The 23,639-nt window shown below is 45.5% G+C and overlaps 1 protein-coding gene across 1 annotated transcript in view; it reads right to left on the reverse strand.

The window, feature by feature from the left end:
• Positions 1–22,038, reverse strand: part of LOC115110259 (protein phosphatase 1 regulatory subunit 1B-like) — a 32,184-nt gene extending 10,146 nt beyond the window's left edge. Inside the window, exon 1 of the mRNA XM_029635760.2 lies at positions 21,518–22,038. Within this exon, the coding sequence (XP_029491620.1) occupies positions 21,518–21,631 (114 nt within the window). The 5' untranslated portion in view covers positions 21,632–22,038. The remainder of the gene's footprint in view (positions 1–21,517) is intronic.
• Between the last annotated feature and the right edge of the window lie 1,601 nt (positions 22,039–23,639).

Consider the following 23,639-nt stretch of genomic DNA (forward strand, 5'->3'; position numbering starts at 1 on the left):
CTCAACCCCCCTCCTCTGTTTCTTTACAACCTCCTCCTCTCTCTCCTATCGTTTTCCTCTTTGTCTCTCACCCATCTCTCTCCCCTTTCCCCACATCACCGGGCTGTGCGCACCGGGTTCTGTAATCTCATTATGGCACTCAGCTTGAATGCCGTCTCTCCACTCCCTCAGTGGGAGACATCCCAGCAGGGCCCCCTCACTGTGTGACCCCCTACGTCTCCATCTCTCTCCACTGACATGGTGAGAGGCCCTGGTTGTTGCTGTGGCTGCTGCTGCTGCTGGTCAGCCTGGCTCATACCTGATATCTCTGCTGGGTAAAACCAACCTCCTTGCCTGCCCGCCTGCCTGAGGTAGTGGTGGAAGAGTGGGTAAGACAGAGCACAGCAGACCAGATGCTAACCAGGCCCATGTCCCAGCTACTATACTGGGATGCTTCGTGGTCTTATACATAGTACCAATCCAAGTATGTAGAGGACTCTGGTGTGACTCTCATAGTACCAATCCATGTATCTTCCTAGGGCTCTGGTGTGACTCTCATAGTACCAATCCAGGTATCTTCCTAGGGCTCTGGTGTGAGCTCTGAGATGTCGCTGTTCTTTAGAGGAAGAGAGAGGAGAGAGAAAAGAACAGTGATGTAGACAGAGCAAGATAAATTAAAAATAACAAATGTCAAGGGAGCCCAAAAAGGTAGAGAAGGCAAGCGGCATACACACACAGAGAGAGAGAGAGAGAGAGAGAGAGAGAGAGAGAGAGAGAGAGAGAGAGAGAGAGAATGAGAGAACGAGAGAGACAGGGGGATAGAGCAAGCGTATGTGTTTTTGCCCTAGAGCTGAAAGGGTGTTGCTGGATAATTGAGGTCATTATGGTATAATAAAATGATTTATACAGTATGTGTGTGTGTGTGTGTGTGTGTGTGTGTGTGGACCCTCAGAGTGTGTGTGAGAGTGACTCAGCTCTTACTGACATCACAACTGGCCTTCCCGTGTTAATGAAGAGACGGTGACGTTTGACCCTAAACCTCTTTACCGTCACTACTACCTGTAGACTACTAGGACTGCTAGAGTGATTAATACTAGGGCTGCTAGAGTGATTAATGACTTCCTGTAATGGACCAATGAATGGCGTCAAGTTGCTTCCAGGAAAAGGTCACCATCGATTATTGAGAAGTTGAGTATATACAGCTATAAACGCATAGAGGGGTCAGGGTGAGTAACAGCTATTGTGACAGGCATCAATGCACAGTGATTATGCACACATGCCATTTCCAAAGAATAATATGCACTGTATACGGGTCAAACACACAGACACACACCTGGCATTTCTCATTCACACACACATCCGGCTGGGTGACGGTGGCAGCAGGGCGGATGACGGTGGGACAGGCCTGATGACATAACACACAGCCACTTGTCATTTTCCAGTCTTTCAATCACCCCACTTCAGTAGTTACATAAGATCATCTGTGACCTTCACACTTATGCTTTTATACTGGGGCACAGCATGTGAGATTACTCCTGTTATACTTTACACCCCCACCCCTCTCCCCCCTCTCCAACTCTCCTCAGTTGCAGCCATTGTTCAGTATCCTTAAGTATCAGTCCCACTGTTTCTGGCCTCTCAGCAGCTATGCAGAGCAGGAATGCATCCCAAATGGCACCCTTTTCCATATTTAGTGCACCAGAGTGGGTCCTGGTCAAAGGTAGTCCACTATTTTGGAATAGGGTGCCATTTGGTACACAGCATGGGCTGATGATGAGCTGTCACAGGGCCACTCTTGGGCTCCACAGGTGGGGCTACAGCCGGTATGTGTCCCCACGGGACTCTCTGTCCCCCACAGAGCCTACAAGCACAGGGGGAATATTACAGTCCTTAAGTTTCAAGAGAGCCAGGCCGTCATTATCAATAAGAAGGTGCTTGACTGACTCACCTGGTTAAACTAAGGTTAAATGAAAAGGAGACCTTATTTTAACAGAAGGTGGGTCAGATACATGCTGATCTAGGGTAGGTGTGTGTGTGTGTGTGTGTGCATCAGTGGAGGCTGCTGAGGGGAGGACGGCTCATAATAATAGCTGGAGTGGAGTCAATGGAATGGTATCAACCAAGTCAAACATATGGTTTCCATGTGGTTGATACCACTCCATTGACTCCATTCTAGCCATTATTATAAGCCACCCTCCCCTCAGCAGCAGTGTATATGTGTGTGTGTGTGTGTGTGTGTGTGTGTGTGTGTGTGTGTGTGTGTGTGTGTGTGTGTGTGTGTGTGTGTGTGTGTGTGTGTGTGTGTGTGTGTGTGTGTGTAGAGCTGTAGTGATGGTGAACGGAAAAATAAAGCATTTTGAACCTACTTTGATTTATGCGACTTTCACACCTCCCCCTTGGATGTGTCACATCTGCTCCTGCTACTCCCTCTGGTGTTCATCCGGTGTCTTCTTGACCTGCAGTTACTCCCCCTGTACACTCTCTCTCTCTCCCTCTCTGTGTGATTATGTGGTTGGAGACAGGTGGGCTAGTCAGAGCAGATCCCTACCAGCTGTAACCCGTTCCATAATCAAGACCTCTACAAATACTGTCCTGCCACTTCCACTCTGCCAGATCGTAAACTCTGCTCAGTCAGTTCATGATTCTAGCCAGTTATTATTAATCAAGATCCTGTTACTCTGCTGTGTCTGTTTCCCTGCCTGACACCGTTTATCCTCTCATTGCAGTTACTGCTCCTGTTCCACATCTCACCACCCAACTACCTTGCTCTGGATTTTACTCACCATCACTACCTTGGATTCCCTTCAGGACCTGTTTACCCTGTTCTACTCAGCCAACTCCAACCTCAGTCTCCACATCTGTTTTTTCTGCAACTCATCCGAGCTTCCCCGGATCTGCACTCCATATCTCTCTGTGCAACAATAAATATTTTGGTTAATTCATCCCTGTTTCCTCATCTGGGTCTGCTCTTGGGTTCCCCTGTGTCGCTCTGCTTAACAGTACGATCTGGCCAAGAGATGAACCCAGCAGACTCCACTACTATTTCTTGTTGGTCAAGGCACCCTTCTGAGCAACATGACCTTGCCCTGAAAACCCTGCTGGAGAACATCAAGGAGTTTTCACAGACCCTGTCTGACCTACAGGTCCGAACCTCTGCCCAGAGCTCACAGACAGTGTCAAGTCCCTCTTTTTCGTCCTGTGAGGCTTTTCTGACTCATGAGTGATGGTAATCTTGGCGCTTGCAGAGCATTTCTTGTGCAATGTTCACTAGTATTTGAGCAACAGCCCTACTCTTATGCTAGTGAACGAGCAAAGATGTATTTTTTTAATTGGCTGCCTTTGGGGAGCAGCATTTTCCTGGGCCACTGTGGTGTGGGAGAGAGTCACTTATCTGCTTCTCCTACAGTGGATTCACAGATGAGATGAGGAAGGTCTGTGGAAAGGATGCTGCTAAACAACTTCTGTCCCTTTGTCAAGGCTCCCAGAGTGTGGCTGAAATTACATGCGAGTTCCGCACCCTCGCTGCAGAGAGCGTCTGGAATGACGAGGCCCTTCAGGGAGCATTCCGGAACGAACTTACTGAGACCCTCAAGGATGAGTTAGTGTCCAGAGAGGACCCTCATGGACTTGAGGAACTAATTTCTCTCACTATCTGTATTGACAACCGTCTCCATGAGCATTGGAGGGAGAGGGGAGGTAGGGTTGCATGTCCCATAACATCTGCTTCAGTGCCTTGCTCACTTTCTCCAACTGCATCACATCTCCAGGCAGGTTCTAATCCTGAACCCATGCAGCTCGGCCGGACCCATCAATCTCCAGACGATAGGCAGTGGCGTATCAGTACTAGGAGCTGTCTATATTGTGGCCAGGTTGGTCACCGGGTCTCCACTCGTTCCCTGTGTCCAGCAAAAGAGGGGGCTCAGCAGTAGTGGGGGATATACTATTGAGCCAAATCACCTGCCCATTTCCCAGACACCTGCTTGAGGCCAATGTTGTGTGGCAGAGCCAGGCTTTTCCTCTGCCTGCTTTCATCGATTCCGGTGCCTATGAGAGCTTTCTGGACCGAGGGGTCGTTAACTTCTCTAGGATGGGGGGCAGCATTTGGAATTTTGGATGAAAAGCATACCCAAATTCAACTGCCAGCTACTCATCCCCAAAAGATAAGATATGCATGTTATTAGTAGATTTGGATAGAAAACACTCTGAAGTTTCTAAAACTGTTTGAATCATGTCTGTGAGTATAACAGAACTTATGTAGCAGGCGAAACCCCGAGGACAAACCATTCAGATTCTTTTTTTGGAGGTCACCCTCTTTTCAATAGGCTTTCATTTGGAATCCGGAATTTCTAAGGGACTTGCTTGCAGTTCCTACCACTCCCATTGGATGTCACCAGTCTTTAGAAATTGGTTGAGGTTATTCCTTTGTGTAATGAAGAAGTACGGCTATCTTGAACGAGGGTCACTTCATGTGTACTGTTTGATAGAGGCGCATGACCAGAAAGCATGCCTCAGTTTGTTTTCTTCCTGTATTGAACACAGATCATCTCGTCTTCAATTTGATTGATTATTTAATTTAAAAAATACCTAAAGTTGTATTACAAAAGTAGTTTGAAATGTTTTGGCAAAGTTTACAGGTAACTTTTATAATATTTTGTAGTCACGTTGCACAAGTTGGAACCGGTGTTTTTCTGGATCAAACGCGCCAAATAAATGGACATTTTGGATATATATGGAGGGAATTAATCGAACAAAAGGACCATTTGTGATGTTTATGGGACATATTGGAGTGCCAACAGAAGAAGCTCGTCAAAGGTAAGGCATGATTTATATTTTTATTTCTGCGTTTTGTGTCGCGCATGCAGGGTTGAAATGTTTTCTCTTTTGTTTATGGAGGTGCTATCCTCAGATAATAGCATAATTTGCTTTCGCCGAAAAGCCTTTTTGATATCTGACATATTGGCTGGATTCACAACACGTGTAGCTCTAATTTGGTATCTTACATGTGTGATTTCATGAAAGTTTTGATTTTTATAGGAATTTATTTGAATTTGGTGCTCTGCATTTTCCCTGGGTTTTGGCCAAGTGGGACGCTACCGTCCCACATATCCCAGAGAGGTTAATCAGTTGGGTCTGGACACTGTTTCGCTCACTTCACCTCTGGATGCCAACGCTCTCAATGGAAAACTACTGTTCCTGTTATCCTGCGTCTCTCTGGAAATCACCAGGAAAAGATCAGTTATCACATAATCGACTGTTCTCACTCACCTCTGGGCCATCCATGGTTAAAGCTACACAACCCACAGATTGACTGGTCCACCGGAAGGCTAACTACTTGGCGTACATTTTGTCATTCTAATTGTCTACATTCTGCCCTTCCTCCTGCCTTGTCTGCACCCCAGTCCATTCCAGAACCCCCAGACCTGTCTTCTGTTCCTCCAGAATATCACAGTCTAGCTCCTGTATTCAGTAAGCACCATCTCTGCCGCCTCATCGGCCATACGACTGTGCTATCGAGCTTAAGCCTGGAGCTCCCCTCCCTAGTAGCAGGTTGTATAACCTCTCTCGCCCTGAGCAAGAAGCCATGGAAGAATACATCCAGGACTCCCTGGCTGTCAGACATATCCGGCCTTCCTCTCCAGTGGGTGCTGTGTTTTTTTTTGTCAAGAAAAAGGATAGATCACTGAGGCCATGCATAGACTTCCATGGGTTGAACAGTATCCCTTGCCACTCATCAGTGCTGCTTTGCCACCTCCATGGGGCCACAGTGTTTACTAAACTTGACCTCCGGAATGCCTACCACCTTGTCCGCATCAGTGAAGGGGATAAGTGGAAACCGGCATTCAACACACCACTTGGACATTTTGAGTATTTGGTCATGCCTTTTGGTCTCACTAACGCCCCTGCTCTTTTTCAGAGCCTTGTTAATGATGTCCTGAAAGATGTCATTGGGTGTTTTGTTTTTGTCTTTGTGGATGACATTCTTATTCTTTCGAAGGACCTTGAGGCTCACAAGCAACACGTTCTCCAAAGGATGTTGGAGAATAAGCTGTTAAGGTCGGAGAAATGTGAGTTTCATGTTTCCTCTGTCCTTCTTGGGTTACATTATTGCTCAAGGACAGCTATGAATGGACCCTGCCAAAGTTAGGGCAGTCACAGAGTGGCCTGTACCTGGTAATCTGAAGCAGTTAGAGCGTTTCCTGGGGTTTGACCATTTTTATAGACTATTCATCCGTGACTACAGGCATTTGGCAGCTCCTCTCACCGGGTTCCACTGGTCCCCTGAGGCAGAGGCAGCGTTCTTGGAACTCAAGCACCGCTTCACTTCTGCTCCAATCCTTACCCAGAACTCCAGTTCGTCAGAAGCTCCCTCCTTGTGCCTTCTTGTCCCGCAAGCTCTCACCTGCAGAGAAATTGACATGGGTAACCGGGAACTCCTGGTTGTTAAGCTGGCTCTTGAGGAGTGGCGTCACTGGTTAGAGGGTTCGGTCATTCCCTTCATTGTGTGGACGGATCACAAAAATCTAGTCTACATCCAGACCGCCAATCATCTGAACTCTCGGCAGGCCAGGTGGGCATTGTTTTTTTTTTGGAAGATTCAACTTCACACTCACTTATCGCCCTGGATCTAAGAATACCAAGCCTGATGCCCTCTCCCGTCAGTTCACCGCAGAAAACACAAGTTCCGAGCTAGAAACATTATACATTATACATACAGCTTTGGACTTAGTCACTGGCCTTCCCCCATCGAATGGTAACTCAGTCATCCTAACTATTATTGACTTCTTTTCTCAAAGCGGCTCACTTCATTCCCCTCTCCAAGCTTCCTTCATCCCGGGAGACTGTGGACCTGTTGGTATCCCATGTTTTGCAGCTGCATGACATCCCTAGTGACATTGTTTCTGACAGAGGATCCCAGTTTACATCCCAGGTATGGAGAGCCTTCTGCACAGCTCTGGGTATTAAGGTCAGCCTTTCGCCTGGATATCACCAACAGCCAGACCGAGCATGCCAACCAGGAGTTGGAAACTGAAACATGCTGTGTGAATTCGGCTAACCCTTCCTCCTGGAGTGCCCAGCTACCCTGGGTGGAATATGCCCACAACACCATCAGGTATGTCTCCCTTTAAGTGTGGCTCTGAGTTACCAACCTCTCTTGTTCCCTGCCCAAGAGGTCAAAGTAGCAGTGCCCTCAGTCCAGGACCACATGCGCTTTTGTCGCACCTGGAGGAGGGCCCAGGCTGACCTTTGTGCCTCCACCAGGACCCAATCCCAAGCTAACCGTCGACGTGCTTCAGCCCCAGTCTACACTCCAGGTCAAAAGGTATGGCTTTTGCCCCTGAAAGTGGTTTCCAAAAAACTAGCTCCCCGATTCATTGGCCCCTTTAAGATTGATTGTGTCATAAACCCCTCGGCTGTTCATCTGAAACTCCCAGACTCTCTCAAAATTCATCCCACCTTCCATGTATCCTTAATTAAACCAGTCTGATCCTGTCCACTCCTGCAGCTGCTCCTCCACCCCCTCGGCTCATCAACGACCACCCTGCCTATACTATTTGGCGGCTTTTGGATGTGCGCCGTTGGGGCTGCAGTTGGCAGCATCTGGTGGACTGGGAGGGATACGGGCCTGAGGAGCCCTGCTGGGTGCCCCGTCGTCACATTCTGGATCCCTCCCTCTTCCAGGATTTTCGTACCGCACACCAAGACAAGCCGGGCTGTGCGCCAGGTGTCGTCCGTGGAGGGGGGTACTGTCACATCTGCTCCTGCTACACCCTCTGGTGTTCATCCGGTGTCTTCTTGACCTGCAGCTACTCCCCCTGTTCTCTCTCGCCCTCTTTGTGTGGTTGGAGACAGGTGTGCTGGAGTCAGAGCAGATCCCTACCAGCTGCAACTCATTCCATAATCAAGACCTCTACAAATACTCAGTCCTGCCACTTCCACTCTGCTCAGTCAGTTCATGATTCTAGCCATTTATTATTACTCAAGATTCTGTTACTCTGCTGTGCCTGTTCCCGTGTCTGACACCATTTATCCTCTCATTGCAATTACTGCACTCCATATCTCTCTGTGTAACAAATATTTTGGTTCATGCATCCCTATTTCCTCATCTGGGTCTGCTCTTGGGTTTCCCTGTGTCACTCCGCTTAACAGGATGTTTCTATTCCTATAAAACCGTTGGCACTAATGGGCTGTGTGAGTCGACTCAGTGATGGTATTTTAATCAGTAGCATCGAGGTATGGAAGATTATACTGAGCTGGTAGGACCAAGTCAAACCTGCACTGGGCACAACAACCCTTCTCTGCTCCTCACTCCTGCATTCAATGTGTGACAATGACTCAGGTAGGATTCATATGCCATGGTTGACTGGTGTGTGTGTGTGTGCAGGATTTTGTGCTTGTGTGTGTGTGTGTGTCAATGCATTCAAAAGTTTGGACACCTACTCATTCAAAGGTTTCTTTATTTTTACTATTTTCTACATTGTAGAATAATAGTGAAGACATCTAAACTATGAAATAACACAGAATGTAGTAGTAACCAAAAAATGTTAAACAAACCTAAATAGTTTGTGAGATTCCTCAAAATAGCCATCCTTTGCCTTGACTGCTTTGCACACACTTGGCATTCTCTCAACCAGCTTCATGAGGAAGTCACCTGGAATGCATTTCAAATAAAATTGTATTTGTCACGTGCCGAATACAACAGTGAAATGCTTCCTTACAAGCCCCCAACAATGCAGTTAAGAAAAATCAAACAAATTAAAGAGCGCAGTAAATTAACATTAGCGAGGCTATATACAGGGGGTACCAGTACAGAGTCAATGTGCAGGGGCACCGGTTAGTAGAGGTAATATATATACATGAGTTATGCATAGATAACAGAGTAGCAGCAGTGTAAATGGTGGGGAGGGGGGGGCAATGCCAGTAGTCTGGGTAGCCATTTGATTAGATGTTCAGTATTCTCATTTCTTGGGGTTAGAAGCTGTTTAGAAGCCTCTTGGACCTAGACTTGGCACTCCAGTACCACTTGCCGTGCAGTAGCAAAGAGAACAGTCTATGGCTAGGGTGGCTGGAGCCTGACAATTTTTAGGACTTTCCTCTGACACCGCCTGGTATAGAGGTCCTGGATAGCAGGAAGCTTCGCCCCAGTGATGTACTGTGCCAAACACACTACCCTCTGTAGTGTCTTGCGGTCGGAGGCAGAGCAGTTGCCATACCAGTCAACGGTGCAGTTGCCATGCTCTCAACAGTGCAGTTGTAGAACCTTTTGAGGATCTGAGGACCCATGATAAATATTTTGTCTCCTGAGGGGGAATAGGTTTTGTTGTGCCCTCTTCACGACTGTCTTGGTGTGCATTTTTGGACAAATAACGTCCCCAAAGTAAACGGGCTATTTTGTCAGGACAAGATGCTAGAATATACATATAATTGACAGCTTAGGATAGAAAACTCTAAAGTTTCCACAACTGTAAAAATATTGTCTGTCAGTATAACAGAACTGATATTGCAGGTGAAAGCCTGAGAAAAATTCAATCAGGAAGGGACTCTTATTTAGAAAGCTCTGCGTTCCTATGTGTAACTATTGAGCAGTGAATGAGATATCAACCAGATTCCTTTTTCTATGGCTTCCCTAATGTGTCTAGTGTCACAATACATAGTTTCAGGCTTTTATTTTGAAAAATGAGCCTGAACGACAACATTGCGTCAGTGGTCAGCTGGAGACTGTGTTTTGTGCGTAATAGACAAATGCGGCCATTGTTTCTCTCTTTCCCACCTGTCCCGGTTGATATATTATATAATAGAATAGATATTTGAAAAACCCCTTGAGGTTTGATTATAAAAAAAAGTTTGCCATGTTTCTGTCGATATTACGGATCTAATTTGGAATATTTTTCGCCGTTGTCGTGACCGCAGTTTCCGGTGGATTTCTCAACCAAACGTGAAGTACAAATGAAGGTATTACGGCTATAAAAATAATCTTTATGGGACAAAATGAACATTTGCTGTCTAACTGGGAGTCTCGTGAGTGAAAACGTCCGAAGCTCATCAAAGGTAAACGATTTAATTTGATTGCTTTTCTGATTTTCGTGACGAAGCTGCCTGCTGCTAGCTAGGCATAATGCTATGCTATCGATAAACTTACACAAATGCTTGTCTTGCTTTGGCTGTAAAGCATAATTTCAAAATCTGAGATGACAGGGTGATTAACAAAAGGCTAAGCTGTGTTTCAATATATTTCACTTGTGATTTCATGAATATGAATATTTTCTAGTAATATTTTTTGTCCGTTGCGTTATGCTAATTAGTGTCAGTTGATGACAATTCTTCCGGATCCGGAGGGAGTTCCAAGAAGTTAACAAGAATGGAGCTTAGTGCGACTATCATTTGTTTTTCAACAGGACAATGACCCAACACATATTCAGGCTGTGTAAGGGCTATTTGACCAAGAAGGACAGTGATGGAGTGCTGCACCAGATGACCTGGCCTCCACAATCACCCGACCTCAACCAAATTGAGATGGTTTGGGATGAGTTGGATCACAGAGTGAAGGAAAAGCAGCCAACAAGTGCTCAGCATATGTGGGACCTCCTTCAAGACAGTTGGAAAAGCATTCCAGGTGAAGCTGGTTGAGAGAATGCCAAATGTGCAAATCTGTCATCAAGCCAAAGGGTGGCTACTTTGAAGAATCTGTTTTACACTTTTCTGGTTACTACATGATTCCAGATCTGGTATTTCATAGTTTCTTCACTATTATTCTGCAATGTAGAAAATAGTAAAAATAAATAAAAACCTTTGAATGAGTAGGTGTGTCCAAACTTTTGACTGGTACTGTATGTGTGTGTGTGTGTGTGTGTGTGTATAGAAAAAGAAAGAGTGTGAGGGTTAGCACCCCTTGCATTGCTGAGTGGGGTGCAGATGTGGGTTTGCTCTCCAGAGGCGGTCCTCGTAGATAGGCCAGCCTATTAAAAGACAGCAGTAGAACAGCCTAAACTAGATCTGAGGACCCCCAGTGGACCATGCGTAGGCGAGAGAGAGGCTCTCTCTAGCTAATGCTGCTAAAACTAAGCAGAGCTCTACTACATCATACCAGCCAACCATCTCTAAAGGGAGACACTATATCCACCCAGCACCTGTAATGCCAACACAACACAAAGAGAGACACCCAACCATGTTATACTCCCCTGTCAACCCTAGGGGGCTGTCCTCCAGGTATATGGTAGGTACTACTTCATTACATTAGCCCATCTCATTAGCCCAGTGTGTGGCAGATCCCAGATATAGAGGTGGACACAGCACTTTGGTCCCATAAAACGACATTCCATCCTAGTCTCTCTCCCTGTAATGATTGGGCCATAATTCAACTCAAACGCATATAGATTTACAAGTGATTGATATACTATACAATTAGGATGCCCGGCCTCACACAGACACACATGGGCTACACTGACCGGGAATAGTGTTTGCACATATGCAATTAAAAGTATACTTACGTGTGCAACCAGGCACGCACTCACGACTGAGGAGTGACTAACCAGCCATCCAACCTAACACTGTCAAACACAACTCATTCAAATCTCTCTCTCCCACAAGCAGGTCAATATCCCATCTGCTACTATTTTCTCTCTCTCTCTATCTCCGTCTCTCTCTCTCTAATCCACACTTCCATCTCTGTCCCCCTCTCTCTTTTAACCCCTTCATCTCTGCTCATCTCTGATTAAGAGCACATAGCTGCAAAGCCTCATTCACCCTCTGCTATCACAGCTCTGTGTCTGACTGAACTTCAATTCTTCAGTGGTGTCACCCTTCCTCTCTGTGTCAGGCCCTGGGAGAGCCCAGACAAATGAAATGGTTGGACCTTTAGGTCCCGCTAAGTGCTAAAGGAAATGACACAATAAAGAGAAAAGTAATCCTTCCCTTTGTGCACTGCGATTATTTTTCTATTAAGAGGCATTAGCAACGCGGCAACACTTCTGTCAAGAACAAAACCATCAAAGGTTTAAATCAAAAGCCTGGTGGTGCTGACGTGGTTTGGAAACTCAGCACAGACCGAAAAGTAATGAAATTATTTTGGTGACAGATAACAAAATATAACAGAGAAATAAAGAACATCTCTCTCCCCACTTGAACAGAATGCTGCTGGTATTATGAGCTTATGAACTAAAAAGAACTGAGACAAGAGACATTGATGATCGTCGTGTTTGAAGGAAGAGACGTACAGCACATGCGGGCTGCATGTGGATAGAAGATTGCAGGTTGGAACTTTGTGTAAACAAACTGAAATAGGGGGTCAAAGCATCCCTATAGCCAGAGCGGCACGTCTTGCTCTTCATTGTAGTCAGAGGGCTAATATTAATACTATGCATGCCAATCTCTCTTGGCTAAGAGTTGAGGAAAGACTGCCTCACTTCTTGTTTTCATAAGAAACATTAATGTGTTGGAAATTCCAAATGGTTTACATAGTCAACTTACACACAGCACTGACACACACACTTTGTAAGGATCGACACAGGAGATGAGAAGCAGGTACAGCGAGTGAAGGTTTATTAGCTGACAGACATGAAACGGAACAGGAACAGCGTCTGGACAGGAACACAGAACAACAATTAATGCGGACACAGGGAACACCACCGAGGAAAACCTTAAGAGCCAGCTCGGGCGTGACAGCCCGCCGAGCCAGCTTAGGCACCCCAGATTCCATTGGCGGCAGCCCCCGGGTCCGACATCACCAACAAAACAAAACCCTAAAAAACTCCCTGATGTTTCTTGTAGTGGTGTCTGCCTTCTGTAAGGAACGACGCAGGACATGAGGTACAGCGAGTGAAGGTTTAATAGTTGATGGACATGAAACGGACATGAGAAGCAGGTACAGCGAGTGAAGGTTTAATAGTTGATGGACATGAAACGGACATGAGAAGCAGGTACAGCGAGTGAAGGTTTAATAGTTGATGGACATGAAACGGACATGAGAAGCAGGTACAGCGAGTGAAGGTTTAATAGTTGATGGACATGAAACGGAACAGGAAGAGCGTCTGGACAGGAACACATAAGAACAATTCATGCGGACACAGGGAACACCACCGAGGAACAGACAGATATACAGGGGGTAATCAACAATGTGAAGGAGCCCAGGCGAGTCCAATGAGTGCTGCTGCGCGTAATGATGGTGACAGGTGCGTGTAAAGAAGGGTAGCCTGGCACCCTCGAGCACCAGAGAGAGGGAGCGGGAGCAGGCGTGACACACTTACCCCACCAGACATGCCCCCAGGGGTCTTTTCACAGTCCCCAGGTCCAGAACTAATTCAAGGAAATGTACAGTATTATTCAGAGCCATGAGTGCATGGAACTCCCATCTTAAATAGTGCAAGTGAACAGAACCTGGTTTCAAAAAACAAATAAAGCAACACCTCACGGCACAACGCCTCTCCCCCATGTGACCGACCTGTGTATGTACTGACATGTATGTCAGTGGAGGCTGCTGAGGGGAGGACGGCTCATAATAATGGCTGGAATGGAGTCAATGGAATGGTATCAACCACATGGAAACCACATCTTTGATGTGTTTGATGCTATTAATGTTTCATGTTTTTAAATGTTTATAAATGTTAAAGTATTTTGTCTGTAATGTATTTTTCGTTATGTGTCGGACCCCAGTAAGACTAGCTGTCGCCATTGATGTCGGCTAATGGGGATCCTAATAAATAAAACAAAACACCAGCATCCCCATACTGTCTCCATGTACCTCTTCTTAAACCTTAACACACCTACCTATAGGAACCTCAGCCCTTTTCTCTCTAGCTTCTCTAACATCTAAGAATCATATACAGTACAGTAGCTACACAGCTCTATTTTATTTGTCATTTTTCATTTAACCTGTAGTTAACTAGGCAAGTCAGTTAAGAACAAATTCTTATTGACAATGACGGCCTACCCGGGCGACACTGCCAATTGTGCGCCGCCCTATGGGACTCCCAATCACGGCCGGATGCGATACAGCCTGGATTCAAACCAGGGACTGTAGTGACGCATCTTGCACTGAGATGCAGTGCCTTAGACAGCTGCGCCACTCGGGAGCTCTATCATGTCACACCTCTGTCAGATCCACTCACACTCATCACCATATATTATACTGTGACACGGTGACATCAGGCACCATTCACTGGGATTCGATGAGTAACCAGCAAACATCAGAAGAGACAGGAAGTAATTATAGCTACTGGCAGTATGATGTCACACCTACCCCAGTACCCATCATCAAAATATTCTGTGGACAGATGAAAATACAGTTGAGCTGTTTGGAAGGAACACACAACACTATGTGTGGAGAAAAAAAGGCACAGCACACCTAGATCAAAACCTCATCCCCACTGTAAAGTATGGTGGAGGGAGCATCATTGTTTGTGGCTGCTTTGCTGCCTCAGGGCCTGGACAGCTTCCTATCATCGATGGAAAAATGAATTCCCAAGTTTATCAAGACATTTTGCAGGAGAATGTTAGGCTATCTGTCCGCCAATTGAAGCTCAACAGAAGTTGGGTGATGCCACAGGACAACGACCCAAAACACAGAAGTAAATCAACAACAGAATGGCTTTAACAGAAGAAAATACACCTTCTGGAATGGCCCAGTCAGTCCTAACCTCAACCCGATTGAGAAGCTGTGGCATGACTGCAAGAGAGCAGTTCACATCACATCCCAAGAATATTGCTGAACTGAAACAGGTTTGTAAAGAGGAATGGTCCAAAATTCCTCCTGACCGTTGTGCAAGTCTGATCCGCAACTACAGAAAACGTTTGGTTGAGGTTATTGCTGCCAAAAGAGGGTCAATCAGTTATTAAATCTAAGGGTTCACATACTTTTTCCACCCTGCTCTGTGAATGTTTGCACGGTGTGTTCAATGAAGACATGAACATGTATAATTGTTTGTGTTATTAGTTTAAGCAGACTGTGTTTCGTCTATTGTTGTGACCTAGATGAAGATCAGATCAAATTGTATGAACATTTTTTACAGAAATCCAGGTATTTCCAAAGGGTTCACATACTTTTTCTTGCCACTGTAAACCCAGACCCATTGTAGGCAGTTCTTGGTCCTGGTACTGACCCAACCCTCTGGTCCACTCCTGGTAGGATCAGCTAGCATGACAGATCCAGAACCCCCACCACTGTTGTTTGCAACAGAGCTGTAAGATCGTAATCCTTCCTCTTTTCTCCCCTCATCGGAAATGGTACTGATGTTATTGTCACAGCAACAGGGTGCACTGCTGAGAGCTTGTAGCTCACAGGCTGACTGACTGGCTGGCTGGCTGACTGACTGGAGTGGATGGGTAGTACAAGAGTGCACAAGACAACCTACTACGTGGATGTGCATGTTTAGAATAGGGCCTGAGATTATGTAAATTAATGCATTTTACTGAAATTATATTCAGAGGCATTGGGTCATCATTTCACAGGATATAATGTTAATTCCTATGGAGTTGACATTTAGATAGGCCGTGCTAGGTGTGATTTATGGAGAGCGCTGTTGCAGTGTTGTATATGTGTGTACCCAAATCCAACAGGCAACAGGGAACCCGTTTATCATAACACAGGGTTGGGTGGTGGCATTTTAACAGCACACACACACACACACACACAGACATGTTACATCATAATAAGCCCTCATGCTCTTGAAGTGCTCTCTGGTTGATCTTTTGATGACTGCGTACAGTGTCATCACACCACAAATCACTCTGCCTACTTTCAATATTTGTGCTTTACCTGTTTATACAACACCTGCAGACTCACAGAGGACAGGCACACAAACAAGTATGAGTACATACAGTCACACAAAATGAATAGGTCTTCTATACTACACAAGAGAGAAACATTCATATTGACTACAGTTAAATAATGAGAGAGAGAAGCCACATGGAAAACATTGATCATAGGAAGCATGTCAAGGACAACATAATGTCAATCAGCCTGAGTTTATTAATAGTCTATCAATGAGTTTCAATTAAAAAGAGGAGCAGTACTAGTATGGGATTCAATTTCCTAATAGAATAAGATTGTATCTAGATATGCAAATGTACAACCTCACAGCCAGGGTTGGGGAGTAACTGATAACATGTAATCTGATTACAAACTAAATTAATATTTTCAGTTACGTTGCCAGCAAAAAGGATTGTAATCAGATTACAGATACTTTTTGAAAAAAATAGAGGATTACTTCTAAATTCTGAAAGGATGTTAGTGAAAAAATACATTATGACACCTTTCTGTTTTCTCAATGTCATTCAATTCAGCACTGACAAATGGCACAAGTTTGTTCCACCTGAGCGAGCGTGACCACAAGTCAGAGACCCCTATGATGACACACCAAAATAATGCGTTTGATGGATCCTTTTTGTCTTCTTCGAATGCCTCTTAAAGGGAAAGTAATCTAAAAGTAATCTTAAAGTAATCAGATTACGTTACTGAGTTTGGGTAATCCAAAAGTAATGTTACTGATTACAATTTTGGACAGATAACTAGGAACTGTAATGGATTACATTTAGAAAGTAACCTACCCAACCCTGCTCACAGCAGTGTGCACGCGAAACCCCATACAAGCTTGCACAAATACCTGCGCACACGTGCTGGACAGTAAACACACGCATGCTGAGGAACACTTGACAGTTGTAACAACAGACACAACCACAATACAACCAAATTACCTGGTCACTGTGGAGGGGAGTCGCATAGCCACTTCCTCCTGATCTATTTAAAGGACAACTACACTTTGATTTGGCCTCACTTTAGATTTGGTTAATTAAGAAATGCTAGGTGCCATGACTGAATTGTCTTGTGTGTGTGTTCGCAGGTTGGAAGAGTTAGACAAATAATTTAGTCAATTAGCTTCAGTCGGCTGGTGTGCAATCGTGGCAAAATTGGTTTGACTTTGGATAACCTATCTCCGGGGCTAGTTAGGGACCGTCGATAAATTACACAATGAAAATGAGACATTTTTATGTTGCAAACCTTGCAGTTTTGTCATGAAATGCTATCCAAACTTGTATAAGAATTTCTACAATTTATAGTTTGTTTGAGGTTTTAAGTCATTGAAATTTTGAGCTGTTGGAATTTAATATATTGTTGCATGTACATTGTGTAATTTACCAATGGTCCATATCTAGCCCCATAGTGATATCCAAAGTTAACCCAAATTTACCACGATCGGGTCACCTAAAGCTACACTCCGAATTGATGATTACTTGTGTGCTGCCAGCTGTGGGCAGGATTGAAACAAACCCAACCTTCATGTACGTTACGATGCAGTCAAGACCACAAGTCTCACAAAACTCAATTTTGGACGAGACTGACTTGATGACCAAAATGATCCTATTTACACTTTGTAGCGTGGCCAATTTTGACAGTAGAATAACGGTTTCTGACTCATATCGACGCCACATAGGCTAATATCTAAATGAGAAGTTGTTTTTTAGGGGGGCAGTTGCTCTTTAAGGTAGACATACGGACACACGCTTCAAATTAACGCAACAAAACAAAATGGTGTAAGTAAAAAAAATAATTTAAAAGGCCTTATTGGTATGGGCATGATTAAGCCATTGTTTTCTATATTTTTGTTGTTGTTACTGTGGGACCATAGTATATAATTAATAACAGCTGTTACTTTGTAATGTGTCACACAATTGGCTATCCATAGTGCTTTGATTACACCAGCCCAATCAATTCCACTGATGCTGTTATTGATAACAAGACACTCATCAACAAGAGCTCTGGTGATGATAAACTGCTTTGGTTGTGAATGAGGTATAACTAACATATTTCACTACTATTTTAATTGACTGGAATAGTCCGTTAGAAACATCCCATTGGCAGATAAACTGCATCAACGAATCACCTCTGGATTAGAACCCACTCCGGTGACATGACGCACACATGCAGCCTAAATGACCATGATGTCTTACCAACTCAGAATGCTCTGTGCTCTGGGCCCTCCACTGAGAAGCTCTGGTTCGGAGTGCATATTGACAGTCCATCAGATCCAGTGTTACCACACAAACACTCACTGAACCAAAGGTTGCTGTATGATGCCCAGCCAGAGGAAGGGCACGTAACTCAGGAGAGTGAGATGGGGTGAGGGTTTTCACCCTTCCACCCCAACAGAGGCTCTCTATCCCATCTGCTGGATTCATTTCGATTGGACCTAAAATAGGTGACCGGGCGGTTGTTGCTCTTTGGTGTGTACTTTGATACCCTTGGTCCCCTGAGTTTATCTATCAATCCATAGGATCAGAGGTGGATTGACATTGGGATTAGTATGGAGAGGGCTCGTGTTGTGTGTTTAGTCCATAGACGGATGGGGCGGGCCGACTCACTGTGAGTGAATCAACTGGAGCCTCAGTCTGAACGATGACCCTAATCTGTGTCCATTATGAACATTCCCTCACACCAGTCCCTCCCAGAGCATGACATGTGGGAATACGGAGGTTAAACACACGCTGCCATGTGCTGTTGATCCAGTACTGTAGGCCACCACAATGACTTTTGTGACACAGGAGTTGCATTACATTTTTCCCTATTAAAATCGTATATTTCATTTGGGAAAATCTTAGAGCATGGATGAACACATCTAATGTTGAAACGACTGTCAAGAAACACAAATCTTATCTGCATGAAGTTTCCCTAAAACAGATGTTGAGTGGTCATAGCCTACACGTGTACCAAGCCAGTGGACGTGCTGGGGTCTTGTCTAGTTGGTCTGAGTGTTAAGTGTGAATGAGGCCATGGGGTAGGGCGACCAGACGTCCCCGATTTCTTGGGACAGTCCCCGATTTTAGTGAGCTGTCCCCAACCAGAGCTGTCCCCAGAAATGTCCCCGATTGGCCCTCAGAAAGAAAAAAGCAACTCTGGAGTTGAATTGAGTCTGATATTTCAATAATCCAACACTGTATCCAATCAGATTTGCATGTAAAAATGTTGTCTGTCCCTGTACCAAACTTGTTTGCTCCCGTGGCTTCGCCATAGCCCTTTTTATGAGAATGTTCAGCCAAACATTTGATCAGTGATACATTTTAACCACTGAACCAAACTTGAAAACTACTAGATAGTCTAGGATGGGTAATCCATCTCTGTGTTAAAATTACTACAAGTATTTGAAAGGACTATAGTGAAAATGTATTAAATATAGTTCCATGTTTTTATAATTTCTTTCGCACCGCTAGCTACAACAGAATATGTACCCGGTTTTCATATCCAAAATTTGGTCACCTTACCGTGGGGCATGTTTCTGTGCTCTTTCTCTCTCTCTCGCTCTCTCTCTGTGTGTCTGAGTCAGGTCCAGGGCACACTAGGTGTCCGCTATGGGAGCCGCTCTCACATTAAAACGCCCCAGGGCAGAAATCAGGATCCTGGACCCACTCCTACATTTACACATGTGCAAGCTAGCGCCTATGCAAACGACCCAATCACACAGAAACATTCCTCCATTAAAACAGTGACCTTTCAGAGGTGATCTGTGAGGGAGGCTGTGGAAAGTCGCTGTGCGGTCGGTCGTCATGGAAACAACCCTGCGGTAGTATGCAACCGGTCAGTGTGACCGTGCTGCTTGTTAAATCATGTTAGCTGTGCTTCAGGGTAAATGACTCCTGTGGGCCTCTGCTAGTTTAGTATACTAACTGTACTGCAGTCTACGTAGTTAGAGTTGATAGCTGTCATTAAAACATAATTGAAGTGATTTGTGTATCAAACCCCTTTAGCAAACACTGGCCTTGAGTGTGTTTGTATACATGCGTGGATGTGTTTAATGCTGTGGGATAATGAGGGTCTCATTAACTATGCCCACCCCATTGTCCCTGGGGCCCCAAAACTAACCACTGCTAGATTGTATCTTCAGTAATACACACACACACACACAGCTGTGAAACATCCTCCACTCTCCCCAAACTCCCGTTTGTCGTTCCTGTGACAGTATGTTTGTGTGGTATAGTAACTACACACACCTCTACACTCGCCCACAAACACACAAGTTAGCTCGTACACATGGGTACTTACATTAAATCACACACACACACACACACACACACACATGCACACACACACACACACACACACACGCACACGCACACACAAACAAACACAACTCACAGACAGCAGTCCCTTCATGGAGCCCCTCCCAGAGTAGAGTACAGTCAGCACCATTTAACCTGCACCCCTCTTTAGATGTGAATGTTACTGTGGACTTCACTGCAAACTATCTGAACCAGATGACCCCAGCCTCTGCTCTCCGGATGGGGGCACCAGCCAGACACGATGCCCCATGGAGGGTGGGGGGGCAAGCCAGCCAGCTGCCACCACAGGAGGCTCTGGCCAAAGGCAAAGGCCAGGGTCAGCCTGCCTGCAGCTGCAGGCTGAGAGAAATAATCTATCACAACATCTGATGTAAGTGGAGATTGAGCAACAGTTCCTCTGAAGAAAGAGAGCCATCAACAGAAAAAAAATCATAAAAACGTTGACTAACAGACTATAGGGATTTAACACTTCTCTAAGAGAGAGAGAGAGAGGGTTTCAGAGCTGAAGCAGAGAAGGCAGTTGGACAGGGAGAGGAGAGGGTTATGGGTTCACATCCCAAGATGTTTGAGTGCTGCAGTCGTGCCCTTGTGTCAGAGACTGTACAGTGTAAGTGATTAAATCAGGCTAAAGCATGGAGACGGTGCCAAACTATTAGCTGATGTGAGATAGAGCTCTGTAACAGGGACAGCAGCTCAGGGATCTGACACCAGACAGGTGAAAGTGAGAGAAAACAGGTCGTGGTGCCTTTTTCTCTGCACTCCTTCATCGTATAGCGTTCTTGTCTTCCTCTCACTCTCTCTCTCACTCTCTCTGCATCTTTTGAGGCTGAGCCACTGGCCTGGATCTCACAAAGCACCAACCAACTTCTACTTTGACCCACTTTCTCCTGGACTAAAATGTAACACACCGTCGACATGCTGCAGGGCCAAGGAGAAGAACCAGAATTGTCCCGTTCCATCTTTTATGACGACAGGCAAACGGCAGAAAAGAACCAGGGAAACAGACTCTACAAACTGAGCAGTGAATAGAAGAAGTGAAGTGAGAAGAACTAGCAGTCCAAAAGAAAAATCTGTCAGACGAAGACAAATATTAGTCACTTGTATAATCATTAACTATAGTTCTGTGACTACAACGATATCACAAACCATGGTTGACTTTTATACGGTTTAACTGGCCAGAGTGATAACATTCAGCGACAACGGGACACGTAGTTAAATCGGCCGAAGAAAAAAGTATGAGAAACAGCCGAGAAGGAGACATGACAACACTTTATTCTCAACCATGTGGCAGAAGAAGACAGAGAGGATCAGGCCACAGATCAAGATACAAAAAAAAGAGAAGTCACAACGCAGTTAAGACTGACGGTCCAATATGGCACGGAACACGATGAACACACACTCACACGCGTAGGTTAACTGAGGACAAGCTAAACACATACTGACTGTACACACACAGACACTGTTCTACCCAGGTCAAACCAATTCTCTCACTTACCATCTCTACTTGCCGGGGGTCCAGTTGGGTGGGTGCCGAGGACTGCACAGCAAAGTGGATCTTCCTGCTCTCCTTGCACTCGTCCCCAACCTCATCCGACGCAGAGGGATCCATGGCTGTGTCTGTGTCCCAGGGGGGTCTCTCTCTCACCGGGCACCAAGCTCTGCTCCACTAGGCTCCCTGGAGGAAGGTCCCAACACAACACACTGTACAGCAGTCCTGCTTCTGCTGGGTCCACCTCTCACTCTCTATTTATATATATACACACACCTCTCTCCCACTGTCTCCCTTCAAAAGCTCTCTTTGTTTATCTGTGTCCCTCTCCTCTTTCACTCACGGTCAGCTATTTCTCCTATCCTTTATCTCCCCTGTTCCCTCCCTTCTTCCTCTCTGCCTGTTTCTGTCTGACACTTACTCTTGTTTGACGTTCTAGGTGGTGTGTGTTTATCTCTCTCTCTCCTCCCTCTCTTTCCCTCGCTCACAACCTGTGCAACAAGAGTAATTGAGACACGTCCTTACAGCTGGCAGAGAGAGAGAGAGCGAGAGAGAGAGAGAGAGATAGATAGAGAGAGAGAGAGGGCGTGGGACAGAGGCAGGGAGGGGGCGGAGGAAGCTAGAGTGAGGGAGGGAAGAGAGAGGGGGAGGGATGGACCGGAGGGAGGGGAGTTGTGTTTTTGTATATATTTAAGCTGACGTTGATTTGTAATCAGAAAAAAAAGATAATCTCATCCCATCAGCTGAGCCTCTTTTGGCCTCTGTTTGTGAATGAGAGATTTGTGCTCTCAGAGGGAGAGAGGGGGAGGAGAAAGAGAGAGACCAGGGGTGGGGGCAAACAGGGAGAAATAGAGACACAACGGGATATAGAGAGTGGAAAGGAAGAAAGAAAGGATGAAAAAGAGAGGTGACCGAGCAAAACAAGGAATAAATAATGACAGATGCTGAGGAATCAGCATCAGGCATGGAGGCAGAGAGGCATGTGCTATGATTGGCTGGCTAATTGAGTGAACAGTGGTGCTGTGAATATCTGATGGTGACTCGTGGCATGCTGGGTACTCATCTAATGAATTTCCATAAAGAACAAAGATCTTAGGATGCAGGAAGAAGGTTAACAGTCTCATTCCTGTTCTGTCCCACAGAGAGCTGCGAATCAGGCGCCGAGATGGTTCAACAGCGAAGGTGCATAACGATGGGAGGAATTCCGATGTTACGTCATTGTTTTTACCACTGGTCCACAGAGTTCAACGTGCCGGTAAATTGTCTTTTCAAATTGCCACTGTCTTGGAGCTAGTTTTGGGATCATGTATACTGCGCCAAAGCCGGTGTACAAAAACAAAAAAAGAGTAACGGAGAGCAATGTACAACACGGCGAACTGAGCCAACAAGGCATTCGTGGTAAGTACATGGGGGCTGCCATCTTTATGCACCTTTGCCACCAAAACAACATCTCGGACACATCAGTATGCAGCACGGGGAGAACACACGACTTAGAAACAGAACAAATAGTGGAAATATGAACCACAGAGCATATTCCATTCATTACATAAGGCAGACCGTAAAGTTCTGGCGGTTACAGGCAAGTCTAGAGTTAGAGTGGTGAGTGGGCTGGAACATAATGTTCATTAGAGGACTTAGTGTCTGGGGAAGCAGGAACAACAAGACGAGGCTGAAGCTTGGTAAAAGGTCGCAGTCACAGCATGGCAACAAAACCAGCTGTTCCAATGCCCAAGAGGAGAAAGGGAAATAAACACACACATAGAGAGAGAGATAGAGAGAGGGGAGAGAAAAAGAGAGAGAGCGAGAGAGAGAGAGATAAAGAGAGAGAGAGAGATAAAGAGAGAGAGAGAGAGAGAGAGGAAAACACGATAAGGAGAGGGGGAAGTCCCAGTCAGGCCCAGGGTTATTTGTAGGACCATGCTGCAATTTCACTCGCAAGGCAGGAGGGGTTTTGGAAAGTGGAGAGTCAAGCTGGGTGGATTTGGCCCCTGGTCAGGGAAGGACTTTGGTTGTATTGGGTTGGGAGTGGGAGTGGGATGAGGGGAGACAGCACGGCGGTTGGTGGAGGAAGAGTGCAACTAGGTGACAGGGGGGGCCAGTCAGAGGAGGAACGCTGCCAGCCGTGTTA

The sequence above is a fragment of the Oncorhynchus nerka genome, linkage group LG26, assembly GCF_034236695.1.
Source record: "Oncorhynchus nerka isolate Pitt River linkage group LG26, Oner_Uvic_2.0, whole genome shotgun sequence".
In the NCBI taxonomy this organism is placed as follows: Eukaryota; Metazoa; Chordata; class Actinopteri; order Salmoniformes; family Salmonidae; genus Oncorhynchus; species Oncorhynchus nerka.